The sequence below is a fragment of the Mus caroli genome, chromosome 6 (assembly GCF_900094665.2).
Source record: "Mus caroli chromosome 6, CAROLI_EIJ_v1.1, whole genome shotgun sequence".
In the NCBI taxonomy this organism is placed as follows: Eukaryota; Metazoa; Chordata; class Mammalia; order Rodentia; family Muridae; genus Mus; species Mus caroli.
In genome coordinates, this window is record NC_034575.1 from 109,805,146 (window position 1) to 109,828,272 (window position 23,127).

Consider the following 23,127-nt stretch of genomic DNA (forward strand, 5'->3'; position numbering starts at 1 on the left):
CTCACTTTGTAGACCAGGCTGGCCTCGAACTCAGAAATCCGCCTGCCTCTGCCTCCCGAGTGCTGGGATTAAAGGCATGCACCACCACGCCCGGCCTGGTTTGTTTCATCTTACAGTTGTAGTGTATCATGGAGGGAAATCAAGGCTGGAACCCGGAGTCAGGAACTAAAGCAGAGGCCATGAAGGGGTGCTGCTTCCTGGCTTGCTTTCCTTGGCTTGCTTGGTTTGCTTCTTACACATCCCAGGACCACCTGTCCAGGGGTAGCACTGCCAACATTTGCTAGGATGGGCCCACATCAATCATTAATCAAGAAAACACACTGCAGACCTGCCTAGGGACAATCTGGCGGAGGCGTTTTAATTCCTCTTCCCAGGTAACTCTAGCTTGTGTCAAGTTGACAAGGAAAAAAAATAGAAAGCCAGCCATGACAGTAGTTATGCATGGAGATGTGGACAGAGGTTCCTTTAGCTGTTGATAATGTGGGATGGTTGTGGGTTTTTCCCCCAATCAGAATGTTGCTTTAGCTTCTGTTTTTGGCTTAGACCACATTGAGCATTCTGTGAAATAAATACATAAATATCTGGCTAATTTAAACAAAAAGTAGGACAGACCTAGGTATACTGGCACACACCTTTAATCTTAGCACTTGGGAGGTAGAGCAGGCAGAGTTTGAGGCCAGCCTGCTCTACACAGTGACTTCTAGGACAGCCACTGTTATGGTGAAACCCTGTTGCAAAAAGGAGGCGTGGTGGTGGTGGTGGTAGTAACATGGCTTAGTGGGGAAAAGGTATACTGTGCAAGCCTGATAACCTGAGTTCAATCCCCTGAACCCATATAAACGTGGAGGAAGAGATCTGACTCCACACAGTTGACCTCTGACCTCCTCATGCATGGTAGCACACACCCATTTATCCCCAAAGAACATCCATCTCTACCTCTCTCCTCTCTCCCTCCACACACACACAAATTATATTTGTGTACATGAGTACACATCAACTGTTTTTATTTCATCTACATTTGCTTATAAAGGAAACCTTTGGCGTCGTAGTTCTCCAGCCATCTCTCTGCCTCCTCCTCTCAGTCCACTTCCTTCCTCACACTCACAGGACCTGCACTTGCTGGACAAATGCTAAGGCCCACCCCAGCCTTCATTCGTTCATCTTTGCATTTAATAAACATTTACGGGCTGGTGAGATGGCTCAGTGGGTAAGAGCACCCGACTGCTCTTCCGAAGGTCCAGAGTTCAAATCCCAGCAACCACATGGTAGCTCACAACCATCCGCAACGAGATCTGGCGCCCTCTTCTGGAGTGTCTGAAGACAGCTACAGTGTACTTACATATAATAAATAAATAAAATCTTTAAAAAAAATAAACATTTACTAGACAGATGCTGTAGGTCTAAGATCATGGACAATAAAGGGATTCTCTGTGCTCTTCAGACACTGGGCATCATCTTTATCATTAAAACCTAAACTTCAGATTTATAGAAGATAGCTGCAGGGACTAGAGAGATTTCTCAGTGGTTAAGAGTACCCACTGCTCTTCCAAAGGTCCTGAGTTCAAGTCCCAGAAACCACATGGTGGTTTACAACCATCCGTAATGAGATCTGACACCATCTTCTGGAGTGTCTGAAGACAGATACAGTGTACTTACATATAATAAATAAATAAATTAAAAAAAAAAAAGCACAGACTGCTCTTCCAGAGGACCAGGGTTCAATTCCCAGTACACACATGGTGGCTTACACACATACGTAAATTTAGTTTCAGGGAGTCTGATACCTTCTGGTACTTCACACACAGTGTACACACATGCATGCACTTCCTATTTTCTGGTAATATAAGATGGTCGAGGAACGTCTTGTATTTTCTCTGTCCCAGCCCTAAAATAAGCCACGTGTCCAAGGTATCCTGTCTTCTTTCGTTGGAAAATGATTTTTAGAAATCAGTATCTGGGTGCCAGATGTCCAGTGCCTTTTGACAGAGAGTAGACATAGAGATCTAGCACCTCACCCACAGTGTGTGAAGGCTCCTGGGAGGAGGGCAGCTTGGTGCCTCCCCAAAGAAAGCAAATGAAGTCCTCATGAAGGACAGTGCTGTGAAGTTGAGTAGCATTTTCCAGATGGAAGGCAGGGTTAGAGGAGCCCTGGGGAGGGAGGTGGGAGGAGTATGTGTTCCCAATATCCAGGCATCTGCTTTTAACTTGATCTGACTATAGACTTAGGGCAATGGATGTGTTCTGATTTTCTCTTGCTCATCACACAGATGAGCCATTCTTACAGCTTGCAATTCTCTAAGAAGACTCTCCCCTCTAAATCCTGAAGGTTGCTTGTCCTCTGCCCTCCACCTCTGTCCCTCTGTCCCTCCCTCCTCTTCTCCCTCCATCTGTCCCTTCCAGTCCTTTTTCTTTCTTTTCTCTACGTCCTGCTCTCTCCCTGGCCCAGGCCAGGCCAGGGAGCACAGGGGGAGATGTTCCAGTTTCTGCCTTTTGTCTAGGGTGAGACCCTGAGCCTTTCTTCTCTTTCTTCCTTCAGCCTTCTGTCAAGTGTCTGCTTTTTGTAAAGTGCTAGTCATGTGTGGAACTGTCAAACTGACCTGGTGTGCGGCTCTCAGCAAATGTTTTCTGTTCGCAGATAACAGTTGGTGTGTATGATCCTTGTAACCTAGCCCAGTACCCTGGATGGCCTTTGAGGAATTTTTTGGTCCTGGCAGCCCACAGATGGTATTTACATGTGTGTCCATGTCTGTGTCTTGTCTGTATGTTCCCCACAATGGGTCTGCTTATGTCAGCAAGTTTCCCTACGTGCATTGATTTCATTCCTGTCACGGAAAATAGAAAATAAGTCAACTAAATTGTGTGGTCCAGTTTCTATCTCTGGTGCTCTTAAACAGGTGTGTTAGGGAGCCCAATCCCCAGCTTGTACCGTGCTGAAGGTTCTTAGAGTGTGGTGAGGTCATACAGCCAGAGGCCATGACACTAACATGCTCCAGCCCTCCCTTCCTGGTTCTCAAGAGGAATTTCCTATCACTGCCACTCCTGCTTTTAAAATTTTCCCTAATCCTAAAATAATAAGAAGTGGTATTGGGAAGGGCCAACTTACCCTTGATAAGATACTCAGCATCACTGGGTATCATGAAATAACATTAAAAACTATAAGAGATTAACAGCTCCCACCCCCACTGAAATCATCCAAGGAAAGTGACCATGCCAAGTACATCCAAAATGGGAGAATTCATAAAAGATGTCAGATTTTAAAACAGCCATGGCTCTGTGGTGACATTCTGAGCTTGTTGCTCACAGGAGTACAGGCTGGATACAAGCAGCACACACACACACACACACACACACACACACACACACACACAGAGAGAGAGAGAGAGAGAGAGAGAGAGAGAGAGAGAGAGAGAGAGAGAGANAGAGAGAGAGAGAGAGAGAGAGAGAGAGAGAGAGAGAGAGAGAGAGAGAGAGAGCAGTACTGCTCTTACTAGCCCCAGCCTCATGTCCTTCCATTCCGAATGGATGACAGCCTTAGGTGGCTTCACAGAGCAAGTCTTCACTCATGGCTTTTCTTTTTTTCCTTTTTAAGGTTTATTTTTATTTCATGAGTGTTTTGCCTCCCTGTATGTATGTGCACCACATTTGTGCCTTTTTGCTTTTAAAAGCCAGAGTCTTACAGGGTAGCTGTATTTGACCTGGAACTCCCAGAGATCTTCCTTCCTCTCCCTCCTGAGTGCTGGAATTAAAGGTGTGCACCACCACAACCAGCTATGGATGGGTTTTCAAACACAATATTGAGTAAATTAAGCCAGCCTGAAAAATACATGCTTCCATTTACGTAGTTCAAAACAGGCAAAACCACTGTGGGAACCTAGCAGGGGATGGCCCGGATAGGTGTGGTCAGGGTTAGAGAGAGAGAGATTGTGTGATTTTCTTTGTGTTTGCTTTACTTAAGTAGAAATATTTACTCCAAAATAAAGATGGATAAATATTAACAGCCCCCAGAGAGACTGGTTATGTGGACTCTCAGTCATTCCCGGCAAATATGCTACAAGTACAAACACCCTGCCTGGCAAGGCCAGCTTCTGGCTGGTGGTAAAGGGCCTGGAGGGTCCCTTGTTAAGCTCTTGGAAGCATCCTACCCTTAGATTTAAAAGCTTCCTTTTCCAGAGCTATCTGTCTGTTGTGTGACTGCTATAGGAAATTCACCTGGGGCAGGGGAGGGGGAGTCCAGCTAATGTGGCAGCCAGACTGTAAATGCACAGACAGAGGGTGCCTGCACGGATGTGCCCAAGGTCCCTCTCAGGTTAAGGAGGTCAGACAGGAGTGATTGCATGCCTTGGATTCTCAGCAGCCACTCTAAAAAGCACTTATGTCTGCTCTTTTTCTTCTCCTTACTTAATCATATGAACTCAATGCAAATCCATCGTGGACAACAGGAGCGGCAGTTTCCAGTCCGTTGAAGTCCTCTGCTTTCGGGACCGCACTATGCAGGGAGCAAGAGACGTGACACATAGCATCATTTTTGAAGTGAAACTTCCAGAAATGGCATTTAGCCCAGGTAATTGGCAAGTCTTTGCCAGTGTATGTAATGACGAGTGACCAGAGACCCAGCTTCCTGCCTACAGCCTCACAGTGGCAGAGAAGGCAGAGAAGGCACCGCTCCCACCTGGATGGCAGTGTGAGCACCTGCCTGGCACCGGAGCAGAGGCTGAGCTCTGGCAGCTTCTCTAGCGAGCTTTCTGGTCTGGAGGGTTCCCCAGCCTTGTAACATTTGTTCGGTCTCAGTTGACATGAACTCTCTATTCTGCCTCTTCCTCAAGGAAGGGTGAAGTGATTGGTTACTTAACATGTTTAGTCATTGAGTACTTGAAGGTGTGTGTGCCCCTGTTCTCCATACAGAGTGTCAGTCAGGACAGGCATATCTCTCCTTCCACTTATATTTTCCCTCAGCCCTGCGTAGCAGGTGTTAGCTTTTATCTACGTTTTATAAATTAGGAAACGGTCTAGGAGGCATTTTATAGACTGTGCTAGATGTATCTGTATGCATGCAAATGTGCATGCATGGTGCATATCTATGGCATGCAATGCACTCAAGGTAGAATCCATGCCCAAGCTTGAGGGGTGAAGAAGTGCCCACCTGTGAAGCATGTGTCCTGTGAGGAGGGTGAGCCGTCCTGTGAGGAGGCCTACAGTGCTACTCACTCGGGCCTCTCTTAAGCTCACCGAGTCCCCTACAGCCACGGGATAGGCATCTCCAGTGCACCTCCAGATAGACTGTGCATCCCCTCCTCCTATGGCAGTTCTCTTAGTGCATGGGTGTGCCTTAGTGTGTGCAAATGGGGGGATGGGGGGTGGCGATGCCTCATCTCTTCTAAAGTGCTGAAATCAGAAGGGCTCAAGGTTGCCTGTTTGTTGTTGACTCTGTGCTCCAGCCTGGAGATCTTAAGTACAATAGAAGAGGTGAGCAGAGCCCTCTGCTCTGGTCCAGGGAGGAAGCCATCCGGTTCAGAGGCTTTTCGATTAACTTTTAGCTTGGCGCCCTCTTCTGGTGAATCCTGAAATAGCTCCCATGGCACACCCACTTAAGTGAGTTTGTTCCCTTTAAGTTGCAACCCAAAGATGGGGAGGTGGAGTGTCACTAAAAAGTGAAGCCAGGAGGATGCAGCCAGCAGACCCCTATCCCATGCTCCTAATTTTACCCTGGGGACACACTGTCTTTCTCTGTCTTCACTGAGCCACTCTGCTCCCCTCTCTGGTGTGGTTCATGCTTCCCCTACCATCCCAGGCCTGTTCGATCCCAAGTGATGAAGGCTTCTACCTCTCTGCCTTCTTGGTACTCCATGTTGAAGAGTGGTTATTCATTTTAGAAGGGATGTTTTCCTCCTGCTTTACATACAGTGTTTCGACTTAGCTGCACATAAAGCTCTATAATAAACATTATAAAGTCTTACTAGCATCATGATGTGAGTCCAAGGCGTTTCCATAGCCACACTCCTCAGTGTAGCCACATGTGACATAACAATATCACACCACATAGCACAATGGTCCCTTAAGAGTCTGTTACCTAGGGCTCTCGTGGCCACTTAATTTGTATACGTACACTCTGTGGTGTTCTCAGAGGAGGACAGTCAGCAGCCTGTCATTTCTCAGAACTCACCCCTATGATTAAGCAACCCGTGCTTCTCCATCCAAGGCATCCCATAGTTGGAACTTCAGTGACGTGGGAAGTGCTAAAGCCTCCATGGCTGGCAGAAAGCTGCTCTGGACACTGGATGAAGCAGGAGTGGCCCCTGCTTGCTGGGTGTGGGCTGCAGTGCCAACTTCCCATCCCCACCCTGTGCTTATTCTTAGCATGCTCCTCCTTCATTCGGACTGCATGTTATGAAGACAGCTTATATAGAAGCACATGTATAGATTCCTGATCTTCACATGTAGCAGTTTTCATTACTAATAAGCTTATAGTGCATATTGGCTATAGCCAATCAAGCACTTGGGAAGTAGAGGCTGGAGCTCATGGTCCTGACCCATGCAAATGCACGAATAAATGTGTAGAGCAGAAGGAGGGCTTGAATATGCTGATGTTGTCACTGAAACTTCCAGTGTCGCGTGTAAAAGGTATGGCTGGTCTCCTGGCGGCAGTATCTGAGAAACGGCTCTTAAATTTAACCTAAGAATGGTTTAGAATCATGAATTCAGAGTAGAAACAGTGAAGAGTGCTGGAGCCCTTTGTCCTTAGTAAAGGAATCCTGGAGCCTTCGTCTGAGCATTCGTGTAAGCACGTGCATGAGTTTGTGAGTATGTGTGAATGCTGTGTGCACGTGTGAGTTTTGTGTGTCCTTAAAAGTGAGCATGTGAGTGCATTTGTGTGTATGTGAGAGTGTGTATAAGTAAGTGTGCAAGCATGTGAGTTCATGAGGGTTTGTGTAATTATGTGTACACACATGTGTCTGATTCTAAGAGTATATTTTATATGTGTGGTTTGGATTATTAGTGTTTATGGGCATGTACTCATGTATGTGTATGTATGGGTTTCTGTGAATCTGTACTTGTATGTGAGCATGTATAAGCATGTACATATGAATGTGTGTGAGTATGAAATTTTATGTGTATATATGTACAAATGTGGGGGTATATTTTCACGGATGTGTGAGTGTGTTTATGTGTATATGAATGCACACCTGTGTGAGTCCACATGAGTATGACTGTATATGAGTATGCATTTGTGAATCTGTATATCTGTATGAATTGGCATGAGCATGTGTGTAGGGAGGGAGGCTCTATCTTAGTGTGAGAGAGTGTGTGCATATATATGTGACTTGGCAAACTTGTAAGTGCATACGTGAGTGCACATTTCTCTGTTGATATGTATACATGTGCTAATGTGAGTGTTGGTGTGCACTATGAGACTGTATGTTTGACTATTGCATGTTGGCTTATCGTTGGAAGTGTGTGTAGGTGAATGTATGTGTGCATGACTGTGTGTTAGTGTATTTCTGAGTGTGTGAATGAATGTATATGTGAAGGAGCTTGTATATCCATGTGCATACATGTAAAGGTTATACTGTCAGGATAAGTTTTGTCAATGTGCATTTGTGAGTGTCTTAGTGTAGGTGAGTGAGTGTGCAGGAGCTTCTATATGAATATGTGTGTGAGTATGTGTCTTTGTGTTAAAACCTATGCATGTATTTTGGCATGTATGTAGGATGTTCATGTGTAAGTGTGTAAATATGTGTGTTACTGATGATGGAACCCAGTTCTGTCATTGCACCTTTCACACACTTGCTCTACTACCAAGATGTAGGCACGACCACAGACACAGACAGACAGACACAGCCAGCCACAGACATAGTCACAGCCCAGCCACAACCCCAGCCCCAGCCCCAGCACCAGCACCAGAGCTTTACTTAAAGCAGACATTGGAAGTGATACTGAAATGTAACCAGAGGCCAAGTTCTCTGCTCAGGAGTTGAAGCTTTATTCTGAACAGAAGGAAATCTTTGAGAAAAGGAGCAGGCAGAAGTCCCACAACAACAGAAGGAATTGTGATAAGTCTTGTGGCCCCAGGGGGTTTCTGTTAACTCCAGGATGTGACAAGAGTACTCCACAAAGTAACAGAACTGCAGGAGTGGAAATAGCAAAGCTCTGGGACTGGGGTTCCACGGGCTGTCCGGCTGGAGAGGTGGCTCAGTGGTTAAAAGCACTGGGTCCAATTCCCAGCACCTAATGGTGGCTCAAAACTCCAACTCCAGTTCTAGCAGACCTGCTACCCTCTTCTGGCCTCTGAGGACACTGCATGCACGTAGTGCACTTACATGCAGACAAAACACTCATACACATAAATTGTTTTAAAAGGTTTAAGAAGAAGGCAGACATATTGAAAAGGAGAGGACAAAGGCTAAGTCGGGGGAAGGAGAAGGTTTGTTCTGTAAAGTGTTTGGCATATAAGCAGGAAGACATGAATTCAAATTTGTTTTTACTTCCCCTTTTGGTAAACTTTATGTTTTATTTGCAATTAAGATTGTCCTAAAGCAGTTGGCTGGGAGAAGAACCAGAAAGGAGGCATGGGTCCGAGGATGGTGAACCTCAGCGGATGTATGGACCCCAAAAGGTAGACGTGACTGGGGCCCCCTTGTCTCAGTGGGTGTGGTGGCAATGCTGTGCCTGCATAGCTGAGCAGTGTTGGTATTGAGCCAGCCACCGCATGTCTGTGTCATTGTGAGGGTTAGCATGACGGGAGTCCTGAGGCATGCACGGTGATTTACTCTTGTTTCCAGCTCAGACTGGCACCTGGGCCTCACCGCTGCCTTTTTGAGTTTTTATTGTTGCTGTGTTATTATTCTTTATAGAGCACGCCAGCCCTGGCTGGCCTGGAAGTTGCAGAAATTCACCTGCCTTTGCCTCCTTTCCTGGTTCTTTATTTCCTGGTTGTGGACCTCTCTTCCACTTGCCACCACAGAAGGCTATTACAAGGAGCGTTGCATTTGTGGAGAAGCCATTCTGTATTAAGAGTGTCTGGACTTGGAAGAGCGTTCTTTTAAACCTGCACCTCAGCTTGTGACAGCTTGATTCCCTTCACCTGGCTGTTGGGAGCTCCAGAGAGGAATTTTGCCCCCATCCGAGAATCACAGAGGACAGGGGCTTGCTTTCTGTGTGGCGACCTTTCTCCTCCCTGTTGCCTATGAGTTTCATCTTATTTCTACTGTGATTCTGATTGCCCAGGTCCCTCCATCCTGTCCCTCCCATAGATCATGTCTCTCTGTTAGAAACAAGTCTGCAGCACAAGTGAGTGACTCACGAGCACATGGGTCTTGTGTTCTGATCTTGTGTTCAGGCTGGCTGAGTCATCTGTGGATCTGAATCTCAAGCTGATGTGCTGGCGATTGGTCCCCACCTTGGACTTGGACAAGGTCGTGTCTGTCAAGTGCCTGCTGCTGGGAGCTGGTACCTTGGGGTGTAATGTGGCTAGGACACTGATGGTGAGTTGGTGGCCTCCTGGCCGCTGTTAAGCTGTGCCTCCTGTTTTCTAGCACATGCTTGCTGCCCATCTCCTAGGTTCCCTTTCCTCCCTCCCATTCCTTTCTGTTCTCCTCAGCATCTGTGTATTCTAAGAGCAATCTGTAGTCACTGTGAGACAAAAGCAGAGAACGTACACACACACACACACACACACACACACCCCAGCCTAGCCCTAGTTCCTGTCCCACAGATTGTCAAATTTCATGCACGAGGACATCACCATTGTTCCAGGATTGTCCTGTCAGAAGGAAATGGAGGCCTTTCATTGGCCTTGTCATTACTCATTCATTTATATTTATAAAAACTGGCTCACAGCCTGCTGTTTATGAAAAGTTTTCTCTGTAACTTAATAGTCTAACTTTAAAGCTATGTGTTTCCTAAACTGAGGAAATACATGGGACTGGAGGGATGCCTCAGAGCTTAGGACTACTGCTGCTCTTGGAGAGACCTGGGTTCAGTTCCCAGCACCCACCCAGTTGTTCATAATAGCACATGACTCCAGATCCAGGAGATCTGATGCCCTTTTCTGGCTCCCTCAGGCATTACATGTATGTTCTTACACACATGAAGGTGCTATGCATAAGACAAACCTTTAATAAAAAGGTTTGCAGAAATGCTCTTGTGTATGAAAGTGATGTCCATGGCAAGACATCTTGCATGAAAATACAGACTCGTTTTTTAAGACCCAGTTATAAGCAAGATTTCTCCAGCCTGGAGAAGTACTCCAAGAATGTACTACATTATTTCACATGGGGACAACTTACAAGTCAAGTTTCTGAAGACTTAATTGAGATTCAAAGTGAGTTTCCAGAGGACTTGATATTTATACTTAATTACTTATTAAGAGAAACCAAAGACATCTGCGGGCTCTCGCTAATCCTGAAACAACAAGGTAGAATTCTTCTAGCATCCCCTGGCAATCTTCCTCTTGTGACACGGTCAAAATTAGCACATTGTGAGTGAGAATTACTGTGACAGTCCCTGGTCTAATGACCATGGGGATTTAGGCCCCAGCATATAATTATGTCATCTTCTAAAAAGAAGTTGACATTCTAATGATCAAAAATTGAATTTGTACAGTTCAATTTCTGTAGTTTCCTATGTCTTAATGTCCCTGCCGCTCAAAATCAAAACCCTTCCTAGAGACTTCTAAAAGTATGTGCTGGTACGAGCTCGTCAGGTCTCCTGTTTCCATGCAGGGCTGGGGCGTCAGACATGTCACCTTTGTGGATAATGCCAAGATCTCCTACTCCAATCCCGTGAGGCAGCCTCTGTATGAATTTGAAGATTGTCTAGGGGGTGGCAAGCCCAAGGCCCTGGCTGCAGCAGAGCGGCTACAGAAAATATTTCCTGGAGTGGTATGTTGCTGATCCAGGGGGAACATCCATGGTTTTTTTGTTTGTTTGTTTTGGGTTTTTTTCCTGTAAACTCTGGAAATGTTTAAGCCCCTGGAATCCCGGGGATCAAGGCTCTGTGGTATTGGTGACTGAAGATCAGACACATGTTACTTCCTACCAGACTGTCATCATATGACCAAGCCTCTATGATAGCCTCTTTAAGACACTACAGAGAGAGGGGTAATTGGATAAAGTGCTTGCTATGTAAGCCTGAAGCCAGGTATAGAAGTGTGTGTGTGTGTGTGTGTGTGTGTGTGTGTGTGTGTGTGTGTAAGGAGGCAGAGACAGAAGAGGCCCCAGAAGCTGGCTGGCCAGCCAGCTAATCTGGCCCATGCATCAGCAAACAAGCACAACCCAAAGATCCTGTTCACACAAGGTAGAAGGTGAGGACTGCCACCTGAGGCTGTCCCCTGACCTCCATATACACACCATGGTGCATGTGCACCTGCACACTCATGTGACATACATACACATAGCAGTCCCACACCCATGTCAACACACATGCACATGCATGCAAACCAACCAAAGAAACAAACAAAAACCGAAAATCCAACTAGAGCCGGCCTGTAGTCAGGTGGGAAAGTGTTTGCCTAGTATGAATTAAGCTATCCCCAGCACTGCACAGCAAGTGCCTCTCAGAAACCCCAGTAGAAACCGAATGGACAATGAGTGAAGAGGTGTCTTTGGAGCTGTGTGTTTTCACCCTTCCTGCCTGTAAAGGGTTTTCTGGTGGTGCAGATGTCGGGTATTGGTTTTCGTCTGTCACCAGACTGGCCGCAGAGTACCACTCATGAAAGTGTACTGACTACATCTATGCAGAAGGTCTAGTAGAAAGTTGAATCCTTTGCTGGATCTCCTGCTACTTCTGAGTCACACTCACAATACTTTAGACATGACAGATGACAGACAAGGCATTCACCGTTCTCCTTTGCTTTCTTTTGCTTATGTGGCTTACATATCCTCATCACAGTCCATCACTGAAAGAAGTCAGGAATTCAAGCAGGCCAGAGGCAGGAATCATAGAAGTATGTGCTCTGGCTTGCTCAGCCTGCTTTCTTAGAAAACACTCCTGCACCATGTAGCCCAGGATAGCATCATCCACAGCAGGATGGGCTCCACCATATCAGTTGTCAATCAAGAAAATGGCCTAGAGACATGCCCACAGGCTAGTCTGATTGAGGTGACTCCTTCTTTCAGACAACTCAAGTTTGTGTCAAATTGACAAAAACTAGCCAGCATATTCAACTCACTTGAATAAAAAGTAAGTTTTGAGATGTTGTTAAAGTCATTCAGCAAGAGTCCGCCCATTGAATACATGGTCATTGTATTTAACAGGAATCACATGAGTGCTCTTTAAGGTTTCTTTTTACAGTGCTAGCAAGAGTGGCATCCTCAGCTCTAGCCATGGAAAAGCTTGCCTTCCAGAAATGTCTTCCTTTAGTCTTTCAATATTGATTCCTGTGTTTACTGAAGCCTCCTGTTGTGATGATTTTACAAGCATCTCTCAGGAGCATTATTTATCAAGTGGACTTCCATAACATTGACTGAGAATCTACTGTTCCCAGCTATGCATTGGGTAGTCAAAGCTTCACCACAGAGATGTTAGTTAGGTCTCTGCTGGCACAGTGTGGCATGTCTCACAACTTCCAAGTCTCAGGAAGTCGACGACACTGCAGGTATGCCAGCTGGTGGGGTGAGCTGATAGGCAAGGCTGGACTCAGCTTCCAGTCTACTTTATGTGTGATTGTTTCAAAAGGGTGGCTTGAGGAGCCACAGTCTCCTGGTCCTGTGGTTCCTTGGGAGAGTAGAAGGCCAGAGTCTCAAGTCAGCCTTGTCACAGCACACCACCTCTCTTCCACTGCTTAAGCAAGTCATGGGGTCAAGCACAGGCTTGGAGGCATTGGTCACTGTGCTCTGTAGTCCCAGGGGGAGGCCTGAAAGTCCTGTCGAAGAAGGCACAGACCTGTCATTCTATCCTAGGGTGGACAAGCATGCCCACCTGGGAGAACATTCTAGTCTGTCACTGGAGAGGACCATGAACCTCCATGGGCCCATGAGGATGTTGCTTTGAGTCTGAGCTCTGCCACTTAGTTCCTGAATTTTCCAACCTGCACCCCACCCCCAGCCATCTTTCCAGTCAGTGTTTTGGCCACTTTGGGAAAGCTGATGTTTTCACACTTGCCTGTGGCCAGTGGCATTCAGAGCATTGAGATGCGGTTTTCATCCTTTGCCTTCTGTGGAAGGTAAATCTCTGGCTGTGCTGCTCCTGTGACTCTGACTTCCATCTTCAGTGACACACACACACACTCATGTACACACACACACAGAGACAGACACATGTACACACAGAGACACACACACAGACACATGTGCACACACATTCACAGACAGATACATAGAAACATGCACAGACAGACAGATAGACACACACACACACACACACACACACACGGCTCAGGGGAATTGGAGAAGGTGGAGAGCAGAGCCCAGGTATTTGAGGAAAAGAGTGGTAGCACTGTGCAAAGAGGAATTCCTGTGATGTAAGTGGGGTCATTGCTTCCCCAGAATGCCAGCGGGTTCAACATGAGCATCCCCATGCCAGGACACCCTGTGAACTTCTCTGACGTCACGATGGAGCAGGCCCGCAGAGATGTGGAGCAGCTGGAGCAGCTCATCGATAACCATGATATCATCTTCCTGCTAATGGACACCAGGGAGAGCCGGTGGCTTCCTACTGTTATTGCAGCCAGCAAGCGAAAGGTGGAGTGTGTCTTATGCTACCTCTATCTGGAACTTAATGAGCCACCCAGGAAAGACGTGTCCACAGCTCACCATCCCCCAGGAAGGAGGGTGACCTGTGTGGCCCTGGAGCTCTTTACCTCCTGCCATCAACCTGCAATGGGTGTGCTTTCTAACCCAGCAGTCCTTGCAAGTGCTAATGTTGGTACATGTGAAGTTCAAGGGCCTGTGATGTAGGATACTTAATTAATTATGTAACCATTCTCAGGGAGATTTTCAAAGAATGGTAATAAGAAAATACCATATTACAAGATAAAATAGAATATGAATGTTATGTTACACTTGTATATAATAACATGCATGTCTGCCTTTACCACCATCACCCCTCATCTGTCTGTCGGTCATTTATCATCTACCTTCTGTCTATCATGTACGACGCAAAGGAGAAGGGGAGAGGAGGTACAAAAGGTAATACCTCAGAGTTCTAGAACCCCCAGAGCTGTGGTTTTAATTTTCTCTTCTCCAGTGTGCCTTTTCTTTCTTTCTTTTTTTTTTTTTTTTNTCACTTTGTAGACCAGGCTGGCCTCGAACTCAGAAATCCACCTGCCTCTGCCTCCCGAGTGCTGGGATTAAAGGCGTGCGCCACCACGCCCGGCTAGTCAGTGTGCCTTTTCTTGATCCTTTCAAACTTTGTATATAACCAAAAATTTGGGAGAACAACTTAAATCCTAACCAAGAGGAATTCTTAAAGTACAAAGGAGGCTTCTCTTTAAAATCCACATGGTAAGCCAGGTGGTGGTAGTGCATGCACGCCTTTTATCCCAGCACTTGGGAGGCAGAGGCAGGCAGATCTCTGAGTTCGAGGCCAGCCTGGCCTATAGAGTGAGTTCCAGGACAGCCAGGGCTACACAGAGAAACCCTGTCTCGAAAAAAAAGAAAGAAAAACTCCACATGGTGGGAAAATCATAGTTTACAAACCGTGACCCAGTGAAGCTTTCCAAGGAACTAAGAGGGTGTGGCATAGTGGTGTGGGCAACCACCAACTTCTGGTCATAGTTCCCTCCTATCAGCTCCATAACCCTGGGACACAGGTGGAACTCTGACCGTTGACATCCTCATCTATAAACTGGCAATATTTGTAAAGGGTTTAAATGAGATGGTTTATCTTAGCAGTTTATCAAGTCTCTTGCATGTTTCATATGGCTATTAAAGATTAGTTATACTCACATGAAGAGAGAGAGAGCGATCTGAAGGTAGCTGGCCACATGTGAACTTCGCCTTGGCCTGAGATGTGTTTGTCCTGACTCCCTTTTCTTCCTTCACTGCTAACAGCTGGTCATCAACGCTGCCTTGGGGTTTGATACCTTTGTTGTCATGAGACATGGCCTGAAGAAACCCAAGCAGCAGGGAGCTGGGGACCTCTGCCCAAGCCATCTTGTAGCACCTGCTGACCTGGGCTCCTCGCTTTTTGCCAACATCCCTGGATACAAGCTTGGCTGCTACTTCTGCAATGATGTGGTAGCTCCAGGAGATGTAAGTCGGGCTCTGTGTTCCTGCCCTCCCAGTGCTGGTTAAAGACTGTCTAATAAAGAGTATTCTCTAGTTGTGGGGAGGGGAACTGTCCTACCATGCACCATGTTGGCACTCTTACCTGAATGGCTGAGCCACAGTCACTGCATAAATGTGGCCACAGCCTGTGACAAGCAGATTGAGGAAGCTTCTGTATAGCCCGCCCCCTTGTCCTGCATGTGGTCCTCCAATGATCCAGAGGCCTCCTGTTCCCTGTCACTCTGCAGACAGGGCAGGGCATGGGCTTGTCACACTGTCTGTAGACTGAATTTCAGGTAACAGCAAGTATCCTTTTGGGGGTTTTTGTTTGTTTGGTTGGTTGGTTGATTGGTTGGTTTTGATTCTTTTTTAGTACATAAGATAGCCCTTTACAGTAGTCAAGAGCTGCTTAGAAAAAAAAATTCTTGTTTATCTGAAATTGACCTATTAACTGTGCCTAGTGTATTTTTATCTGACGATCTAGACAAGGAACCCCCACCCCCACTCTGAGCATGCTCACTGATGGGCCAGTGGAATGTGAGGCAGTCAGCAGTGCCTCTAGCTGGGTTCTGCAGCCTAGTGAGCTTGCAGGAACAGGCCTCTTTCAGGGGTCAGCGGCAGAGCTGCTCTGTGAACTGCCCTGTTTCCCTTCTGCTGTTATAAAGCCCAGTCTTCTCTCTCTGGAATGACTGGCTTCTCCCACCATAGAGAAAAGCTGCTATCTCCTATCTTCATAAGGTGCTAGAACATGCAGGTGTCCTATTGGTCAGTGGCTGCCATCAATCAGGGTTGAGCCCCCAAGCAGGGCAGCCATGTCTTTTCATTACATTGAAGTTTTTATAGCATTAAACAACCCTGGGATTTGCCCCTGTTTGGAAGATTAGGGTTTGTGGGGTTGGCCCAGTAACAGCTGGTGCATGTAGCCAGGTAGTAACAAATGCTTGCAGCTTTGTACTGGAGTCCTCAGAGCACAGTCAGGGTCATGAGGCAGTGCACAGGAACAGAGGACACAGGGTAGAGATTGTGGCTCCTGCTTCAGTCAGGGTCACTCTGTCCTACCTCAGGCAGGACAGTTACCAGCCATTCATGATTGTTTCTCCCTGTGACTCTGTCTGCAGTACAAGAGAGGTTTTGGATTCCTGTTGAGGAGCCATGGCTCAGAGCCACCATGAAGCCATGCTGATGGCTAATGTCTCATCTCTGTCTCTTTACAGTGCACATCCTGTTCTGAGTAGTGCCTTGTTTAATTACACACTGTTTTCTCCCAAGGCAAGACAGGGTGAATTTTAAAGCTTTATCTTAGGGAGTTTCAGGTTCACGTAGGTCTGGTGGAATTAGAATATTCTATACATGTCTGTGGTTGCTTCTCTTTAGTCAACCAGAGACCGGACTCTGGACCAGCAGTGCACAGTGAGCCGCCCAGGCCTGGCCGTGATTGCAGGTGCCCTGGCTGTGGAGCTGATGGTCTCTGTCCTGCAGCATCCTGAGGGGTGAGTCTGGAGCCCACAGATAAACATTTGAACCAAGTACTTGCTGGAAATGGCTGGTCACTGTCTCCCCCCGCACTCCCTTGGTCTCCTTTGGCTTTTTGACCTCAAAACAAGACTAAAAACACCTAGTCCAGTCAGCATGTGGTCTCTGGGGTATGTATGTCCCTGTGCCATCCTTGGGGATATGCCCCTGGACCCCTCTTGAACTCTTCTGATTATTTTGGTAGTTGATAAGGATGAAGTAAGACTTTAATAGGGGCATTTGGTCTTTTACATTTCTCTTCTGTTAGTCTATTAGTTAGTTTTTTAGCCCTGGACATTGTAAATGTATACACTGTATATGTAGTATATATAATGTATATACTGTATGTATTGTATATATAATGTATGTGTCTGTGTCACTAGGAACAATATAAGCTGCCTGTCACTGAGGTCTGGGTCCAGGAATTTGGCCAATTAAAGTTCAAAGTCCACGTCTAGGCTTGGTCCAGAGGCTTAGCATGTACCATTCAGCCTCCCTGCCTATGGGCACAAGATGCTGCGCTCCAGTATCGCATCTGTGTGACAGTGTCTACTCACAGACAAAAAGCAGTTATTTTAATAACAAACTAAAAGCCACTGGGGCTCGAGACAAAGGGATTCCTTTCATCAGTTTTCCTTTTCTTTATTTAATTAATTCTTTATTTAATTAATTAATTTGTTCCTGGATGATGTCATACATATAGATAGCATGGTTATAGTGATGATTATTCTCCCGTCCACCACTGCCCATCTCCTGCTTCCACCCTACAAGTATCTTTCTCATATACATGACCTTTTGTTTGGTTTTGGTTTGTGATCCAGTGAGTTTGGCCAGGCCAGCTGTGTGACCAGGGTGGGTTTAGGGTTAATCACTGGAGCCTGCTGGGCTGAGCAGTCAGGGCACATCTGTGTACTTACTGTGCCTTCCTCCGTCCCAGAATGCATCAGTTGGTGAGAGCTCAGCAGTGAGCAGGAAGGCCTCTTGTTACTTTTCTCCAGGAAGCATTTTCAGATGACTACAGCTTAAAACAAAACCATATGAAAGATCACATCTGGTCAGTGTCACTGTCACTGGCTGTCAGATTGTAAAGGGAATGTCCAGGGGCAAGTGTCACTGGCCACTATAGAAATCTCACTTTTAATCGTTCTTAACTGGCGCCCATGCCCATCCTCCTACTCAGCCTTAGTACCTGTCTGGTCATCAGCTGCTTCCCCAGAACAGCAGCCCTCACCACAATGCCTGTGACTATTCCCAGTTCTAGCCTGGCTTCTCCAGCACGGTCATTTGCTGGTGATACCCTGGGAAGGGTAAATGCACCAGCAGCCTTTCCCCTGCCTTCCTAGTGCCATCTGGGATGCACTGAGTAACCTCTTCTCTCAGGTCACTGGACCTCTCAGGCCACAACTTCCCTCCCGACACCATCTTGCAGGCCTGGTGCTTTCCTTGTTGCTCCTGAGTGTAGATCTCACCTGCTTGGTGCATTTTTCCACTGGGGCAACACATAGCAGGCGAAGCACAAAGCTGCTGGCTGTCTTGACAGCAGGCCCTTGAAGTTATTAGCTTGTATTTCTAAGTGCAGCTTCACCACTCTGCAGACCTTCCAGTCTCACATCCAGCACACAGCCCTGGAGGCTGCCAGGTGCTGTTTTGGTTGCCTAGTCCCTAAGCACTGTTCCCTGTGCTAACTCGGACTACAGCCATGCTTTCCTGTCACAGCAACCTTGGAAATGGACCAGCCTCTTTCTTCATGGGCCCCTTTTTTGCAGACAGCTGCCTTGTTGCTGCAGAAGTGTGAGCTGCCTCTTAAAGACCCTTGTCAGAAAATGCAGTCTTTGATTCACCTTGAAAAGAATGCTAAGGTGTTAGCTTTGTCATCTGGGCCTGTTGCCTCTCTGAAGAAAGTCCCGAGAGGCAGAAGAGAAGAGTACACGTTGGCTGGATAACCAGCAAGGTCTTCATGTTTGTTTTTGAAATTTTCTTTACATATTTAATCCCCAGAAGATATTGCTACATAGCTAGTATTCATTTAGTTTTGCTAACATTGTTCATTTCCTCCTGTGTCTCTAAGCTTGTCACCCTGAGGCATTATCTTCTGCCTGCAAAATTTCCATAAGGGTTTCAGTTTTCCTTTTTCTGAAAAGGTCTTTGTGTTTAAGGAGGTTTCTCATGTTTGGTGGGATTCTAGACTGGCATATTCTCTCTCCTCCTCCTCTTTTTCCTCCTCTTTTCTTCCTCCTCTTCCTTTGCCTCTTTCTTCTCTTCTTCATCTTCTTCCCTTCTCCCTCTCCCTCCTTCTCCCCTTTTTCTTCCCCCTCCTTCTTCCCCTAGTGGCTTAGGAGGCAATCTCCCTGCTCCAGTTTATTCTAGCTCAGTCTTCTGCAGCATCTGCATCTCTGGTGTGGGAGTTCCATCTGCAGTGATTCTCTGCCCTGTCCCTAGAGCGCCACTCTGCCTAATCCTCTTGTCCTCCATGCTCTTTCTGAGACCCCCAGCTGCCCTGTCTGGTCCCCTGTGTCCCTTGTGTGGGTCCCCCTTGCTTTAGCCCATTATTTTCTGTTGGCACATGCTTATAGAGCTGTGCCTGGGAAAGGTTAAAGCCGTCAAGGTTTTCAGTGTCATTGTTACGTGTCAGGTTTAAGCTTTCCATATAACCTTATTTAACAGAGCTCTTATTCTTCACTGAAGTTGAGATTTTGGCCTGAGGGCAAACAGGTGCCCACACCTGACTGGACTATAGATGCTGTGGTTCATTTCTCAAAAGTTTGTGCAAGGCCCTGTTCCAAGCACATTAGAACTGTCGACTAACTAGCATTCGTGATTTTATTGCTGTTGTTTTTGGACTGAGACTGCCTTTGTATTCTAGACTTGCTGCGGACTCATGTAGCCCAGGTTGCCCTCACACTCACTGTGATCCTTAATCTGCCCAGTGCCAGCATTACAAGTACATGCCCTGGCTCGTTAGTCCCATTTCTGGTGGTGGAGCTGGGCTTGGCATCTCAGACTCATGGCTCGTGAGTGGCAGCCAGGCTTGGGCCCACCAGCATCTATCTCTTCGCCCTGCTTTGGAGAGCTGTGCTCTATGTGCCGTTGGCAGTGCAGGCGGAGAATCAAATTTAGAAAACACTGATTTCTCATCCAAATTGAATTCCAAGAAAGGCAATGGCAGAAAGCCACAGCAGTGACCTGTTTGTCATGTGACTCAGAGGGCCTCAGTGGCTACGAGACGAGGCAGGAAGGGGGGATGAGCAGCTGTGTCCTCCCCTGCCTTCACCTCCCCTGCCATCTAAGTTTCTTCCTACCTCTAGTAGGAAGTAAAATCTGCACCTCCTTGATCCCAAATCCCTGCCTTCTTTGTCCTTGTAACAGATTAAAAACCAGTTCTTCTGGGACATAAATGAACATTGACCCTCTCTCGGGAGGGGCCGGTACATCTCCCACCCAGCTCGTTCCTTTTATAGCCCCTTCCTCCATTTTTGTGGCATTTAGATAAGTTTAGCAAGTTAAAGGAGGCTGTGGGGAGGCACAGCCCACTCCCAGCTGCTGGAAGGAAGGCTGAGCTGGAGGATAGCCCAAGCCAGGAGTTAAGGCTACCCTTCACAGAGTAGTGAAAGCATGTGAGAGGAAGGAGGGGGGGCAGGGGGAGAAGGCAAGCAGGCCTTGCACTTGGCAGTTTATCTCACATGCCCCTAATGCTTCATACAGCCTCCTCCCTCCTGTTTCACAGCTGATGGACCCAAAGCACAGAGGAGAGTTTGCCACTCGGCAATGTCCACAGCTCGCTCTCATCCTTCCCACTCGATGGTGCCCATTTGAAGAAACTAACCCCTTTTCCCTCCCTCCTGGACATGAGTTTCCCGTGAGCTTATGAAGCCCAGCAAAGGGGCATTTGCTTCTCTTAACCCTTTCCAGTGTCCTGAGATGTTCTTTCCTGTGCTCACCATGAGCACAAAGGAGTTAAGAGCCCTCCTGCTTCCCTCTTGCAGGGGCTACGCCATCGCCAGCAGCAGTGATGACCGCATGAATGAGCCTCCCACCTCGCTGGGACTTGTGCCTCACCAGGTGAGTGATTTGGAGATGAGCTGTAGTCCTGCCCCATCCTCTCATAGAGAGGAAGGTGCGACAGCATACTCTTACAGTGGCACACCCGCTGCAGTGGGGCCTCACGGAGAGTGTTGTTTTCTGGGGACACTGCTAGGAGGAGATGAACCCATGGCACTGCCTCACTTTGATGCATTGGAGCTGCTGACTAGACTCTGCCGTGCAGAAGAAAAAGAAGGGAGAGGGCTTGGGATGGCCATGTGTGGTTCAGCCAGCTTCAGTCTCAGCCCTGCCATTTATAGCCTTCTTTGGCCCAGTCTCAGAACTACTCAGGGCCTTATCTTCCCATTTACAGATCACAGTGAGCTCCCTGGTAGGCATGGAGACCAGGCTGATAAATACCAGCCCAGCAGCCCAGAGAATGGATAAGCTGACTAACCTTCAGTGCCCAGTGCCCTCCCTACCTGGGCAGGAAGCCTTTCTGGGCAAGCATGGGCAGATGGTTAGCCATGTCACCACTGCTTGCAGGGTCCATGCCTGAGGCTGGGAAGATGGAATAAGGCCCACAGGTCCTGGTCTCTCAGTCTGAACACTGCCTTTTGGCATAACAAGGGCAGCTTTAGTGTCACGTTTGGGGAGCTGTTCTCCACAGTCCTGTGCATTCCACCCCATAGCTGGGAGGGGTCCCTTCACTGTAGTCCCTGCCCAACCAATGTATTTGTTTGGTGCTGGCATGAAACCCAGCATCATGCATACCAAGCATGTGCCCAGCCACTGAGTAGTCACCCAGGCCCTGTGCCTGGCGCTTTCCAGTAAGGACAGATGAGTAGAAGGAAAGGTAGCCCACCAACATGGAGAGAGCTGGTGAAGCTGTGATCTAAGCCCAGACTTTGCACCATGGCTGGTGTTCTCCCAGAGCTCCTGTGGCTGGAGAGCCCCCGGTCACGGTGGCCCCTTAGCCTGCCTCTGCACTGTCTCTTCTGTCTGTGCCACCTCCTGCCTTATACCTGCTATCTCTTAACCTGTTTCTGTCAGCAAAGTAGGATCTAGCAAGGGTCTGGGGTACCTCTGCCTTGGCGTTGGAAACCATAGAGCCCCAGAAAAGGTGGCTTCCCTCCGTAAACCCCAGGTGTGTCATTTGTATGACCCAAACATGTCCCACACACACTCCCAGCAGCCCCTGGCAATGTAGTAACCACCCCTCCCCCACCACACACAAGGCTGCGGACCTTCAGGCTGGCCTGGGCTGCTCTCCTTCCCATTTCCTCCAGGTCATCCCGCCTCTCTTCCTGCCCGGTCCTTCCTTCTCCTCATCTCTCTTACAGACTTCATGCTGAGAAGGGCCTTAATTAAAATTCCCGACATGCCCCTGCACTGGTTTCTTCCTTTAAGTTAAATTGCAGCCTCTGTTGCTTTCTTAGTGCCGAGGCCAGGGGGCAAAACACCCTCCCTAGACAGGTGGCCGTGTCAGATGTGTGTGCCTATGTTTCCCAAGTGCTATGGCAACTCATCCCTCGATGGGCATTCATCCCCAACGAGGGAGCCTGGCAGTTGCCTGCCATTCAGCAAGCTTTCCAGCTTTTCGTCCTTTGCAGTTATCTGAAGGGTTATTTTGGTTGTTGGCCATCTCTTCATTTGGCCTTTTCAAAAGCTGAAGAATAATGCCACCGTATATGGTAAAGAGTGTGTGTGTGTGTGTGTGTGTGTGTGTCTTACTTATTCAAGTTTTGAGCCTTTATTTTTAGCAACATTCTAAAACAGAAAGAAGAGAAAGAACTTTAGAATTAATCAGAATTGCTCAGTCCCTATTTAAACAAATGTTGTTGTTTTTTTTTATTTTTTTCTTTTTCTCAAGTGGAGGGGACCATTTATGCAACTGTGCTCTGATTAGGGGGCATCATCGTCTGGTGGCAGATTCAGCATCCTTCTCCCCTCCTCCCCCTCCTCTACCTTCTCCCCCTCCTCTCCCTCTTCCAACCCCCTCCTTCTCTTCTCTTCTCCCTCCTCCAGAGACAAATGGTTTCCTGTTGGAGGGGAGCTGGCTAAGTCCCTTTGTGTATTTTGCTTGTAAAGAATGGCCTGTAAAGTTCTGACTCATTTTCTCAGTGTCCCAAGGAGAGCGTTTATTAATCTGTCCCGGTGGAGTGCGGTGCCTGGAAAGCCCTCACCCCACCCCCAACACCAGTGTGCAGTGGTGGAGAGCATTCCCTGACTTCTTTGCTGTCCTGTGAGTGAGTCCTGGGAGGCCACTGGCCTGCTCTGTCCCTCCATGTGAGTGCCCAGGCAAATTGGCCTGTTCCAATATTGTCTCGGAACATTGAGAACCTTGATTAGTGCCCAGCTGAATGTTAGAGCTGCAGAGACCTGGTGCTAG

General features: G+C 47.5%; 1 protein-coding gene across 6 annotated transcripts in view; it reads left to right on the plus strand.

The window, feature by feature from the left end:
• Atg7 (autophagy related 7) overlaps window positions 1-23,127 on the plus strand; it is a 211,711-nt gene that overhangs the window by 50,611 nt on the left and 137,973 nt on the right. For all 6 annotated transcript variants that reach the window (XM_021164861.1, XM_021164859.1, XM_029478810.1 and 3 more), the window contains 9 exons: window positions 2,636-2,724; window positions 4,440-4,561; window positions 8,521-8,611; window positions 9,335-9,479; window positions 10,719-10,877; window positions 13,482-13,676; window positions 14,988-15,188; window positions 16,578-16,693; window positions 20,699-20,774. In XM_021164861.1, coding sequence (XP_021020520.1) covers window positions 2,636-2,724; window positions 4,440-4,561; window positions 8,521-8,611; window positions 9,335-9,479; window positions 10,719-10,877; window positions 13,482-13,676; window positions 14,988-15,188; window positions 16,578-16,693; window positions 20,699-20,774 — 1,194 coding nt within the window. The remainder of the gene's footprint in view (window positions 1-2,635; window positions 2,725-4,439; window positions 4,562-8,520; window positions 8,612-9,334; window positions 9,480-10,718; window positions 10,878-13,481; window positions 13,677-14,987; window positions 15,189-16,577; window positions 16,694-20,698; window positions 20,775-23,127) is intronic.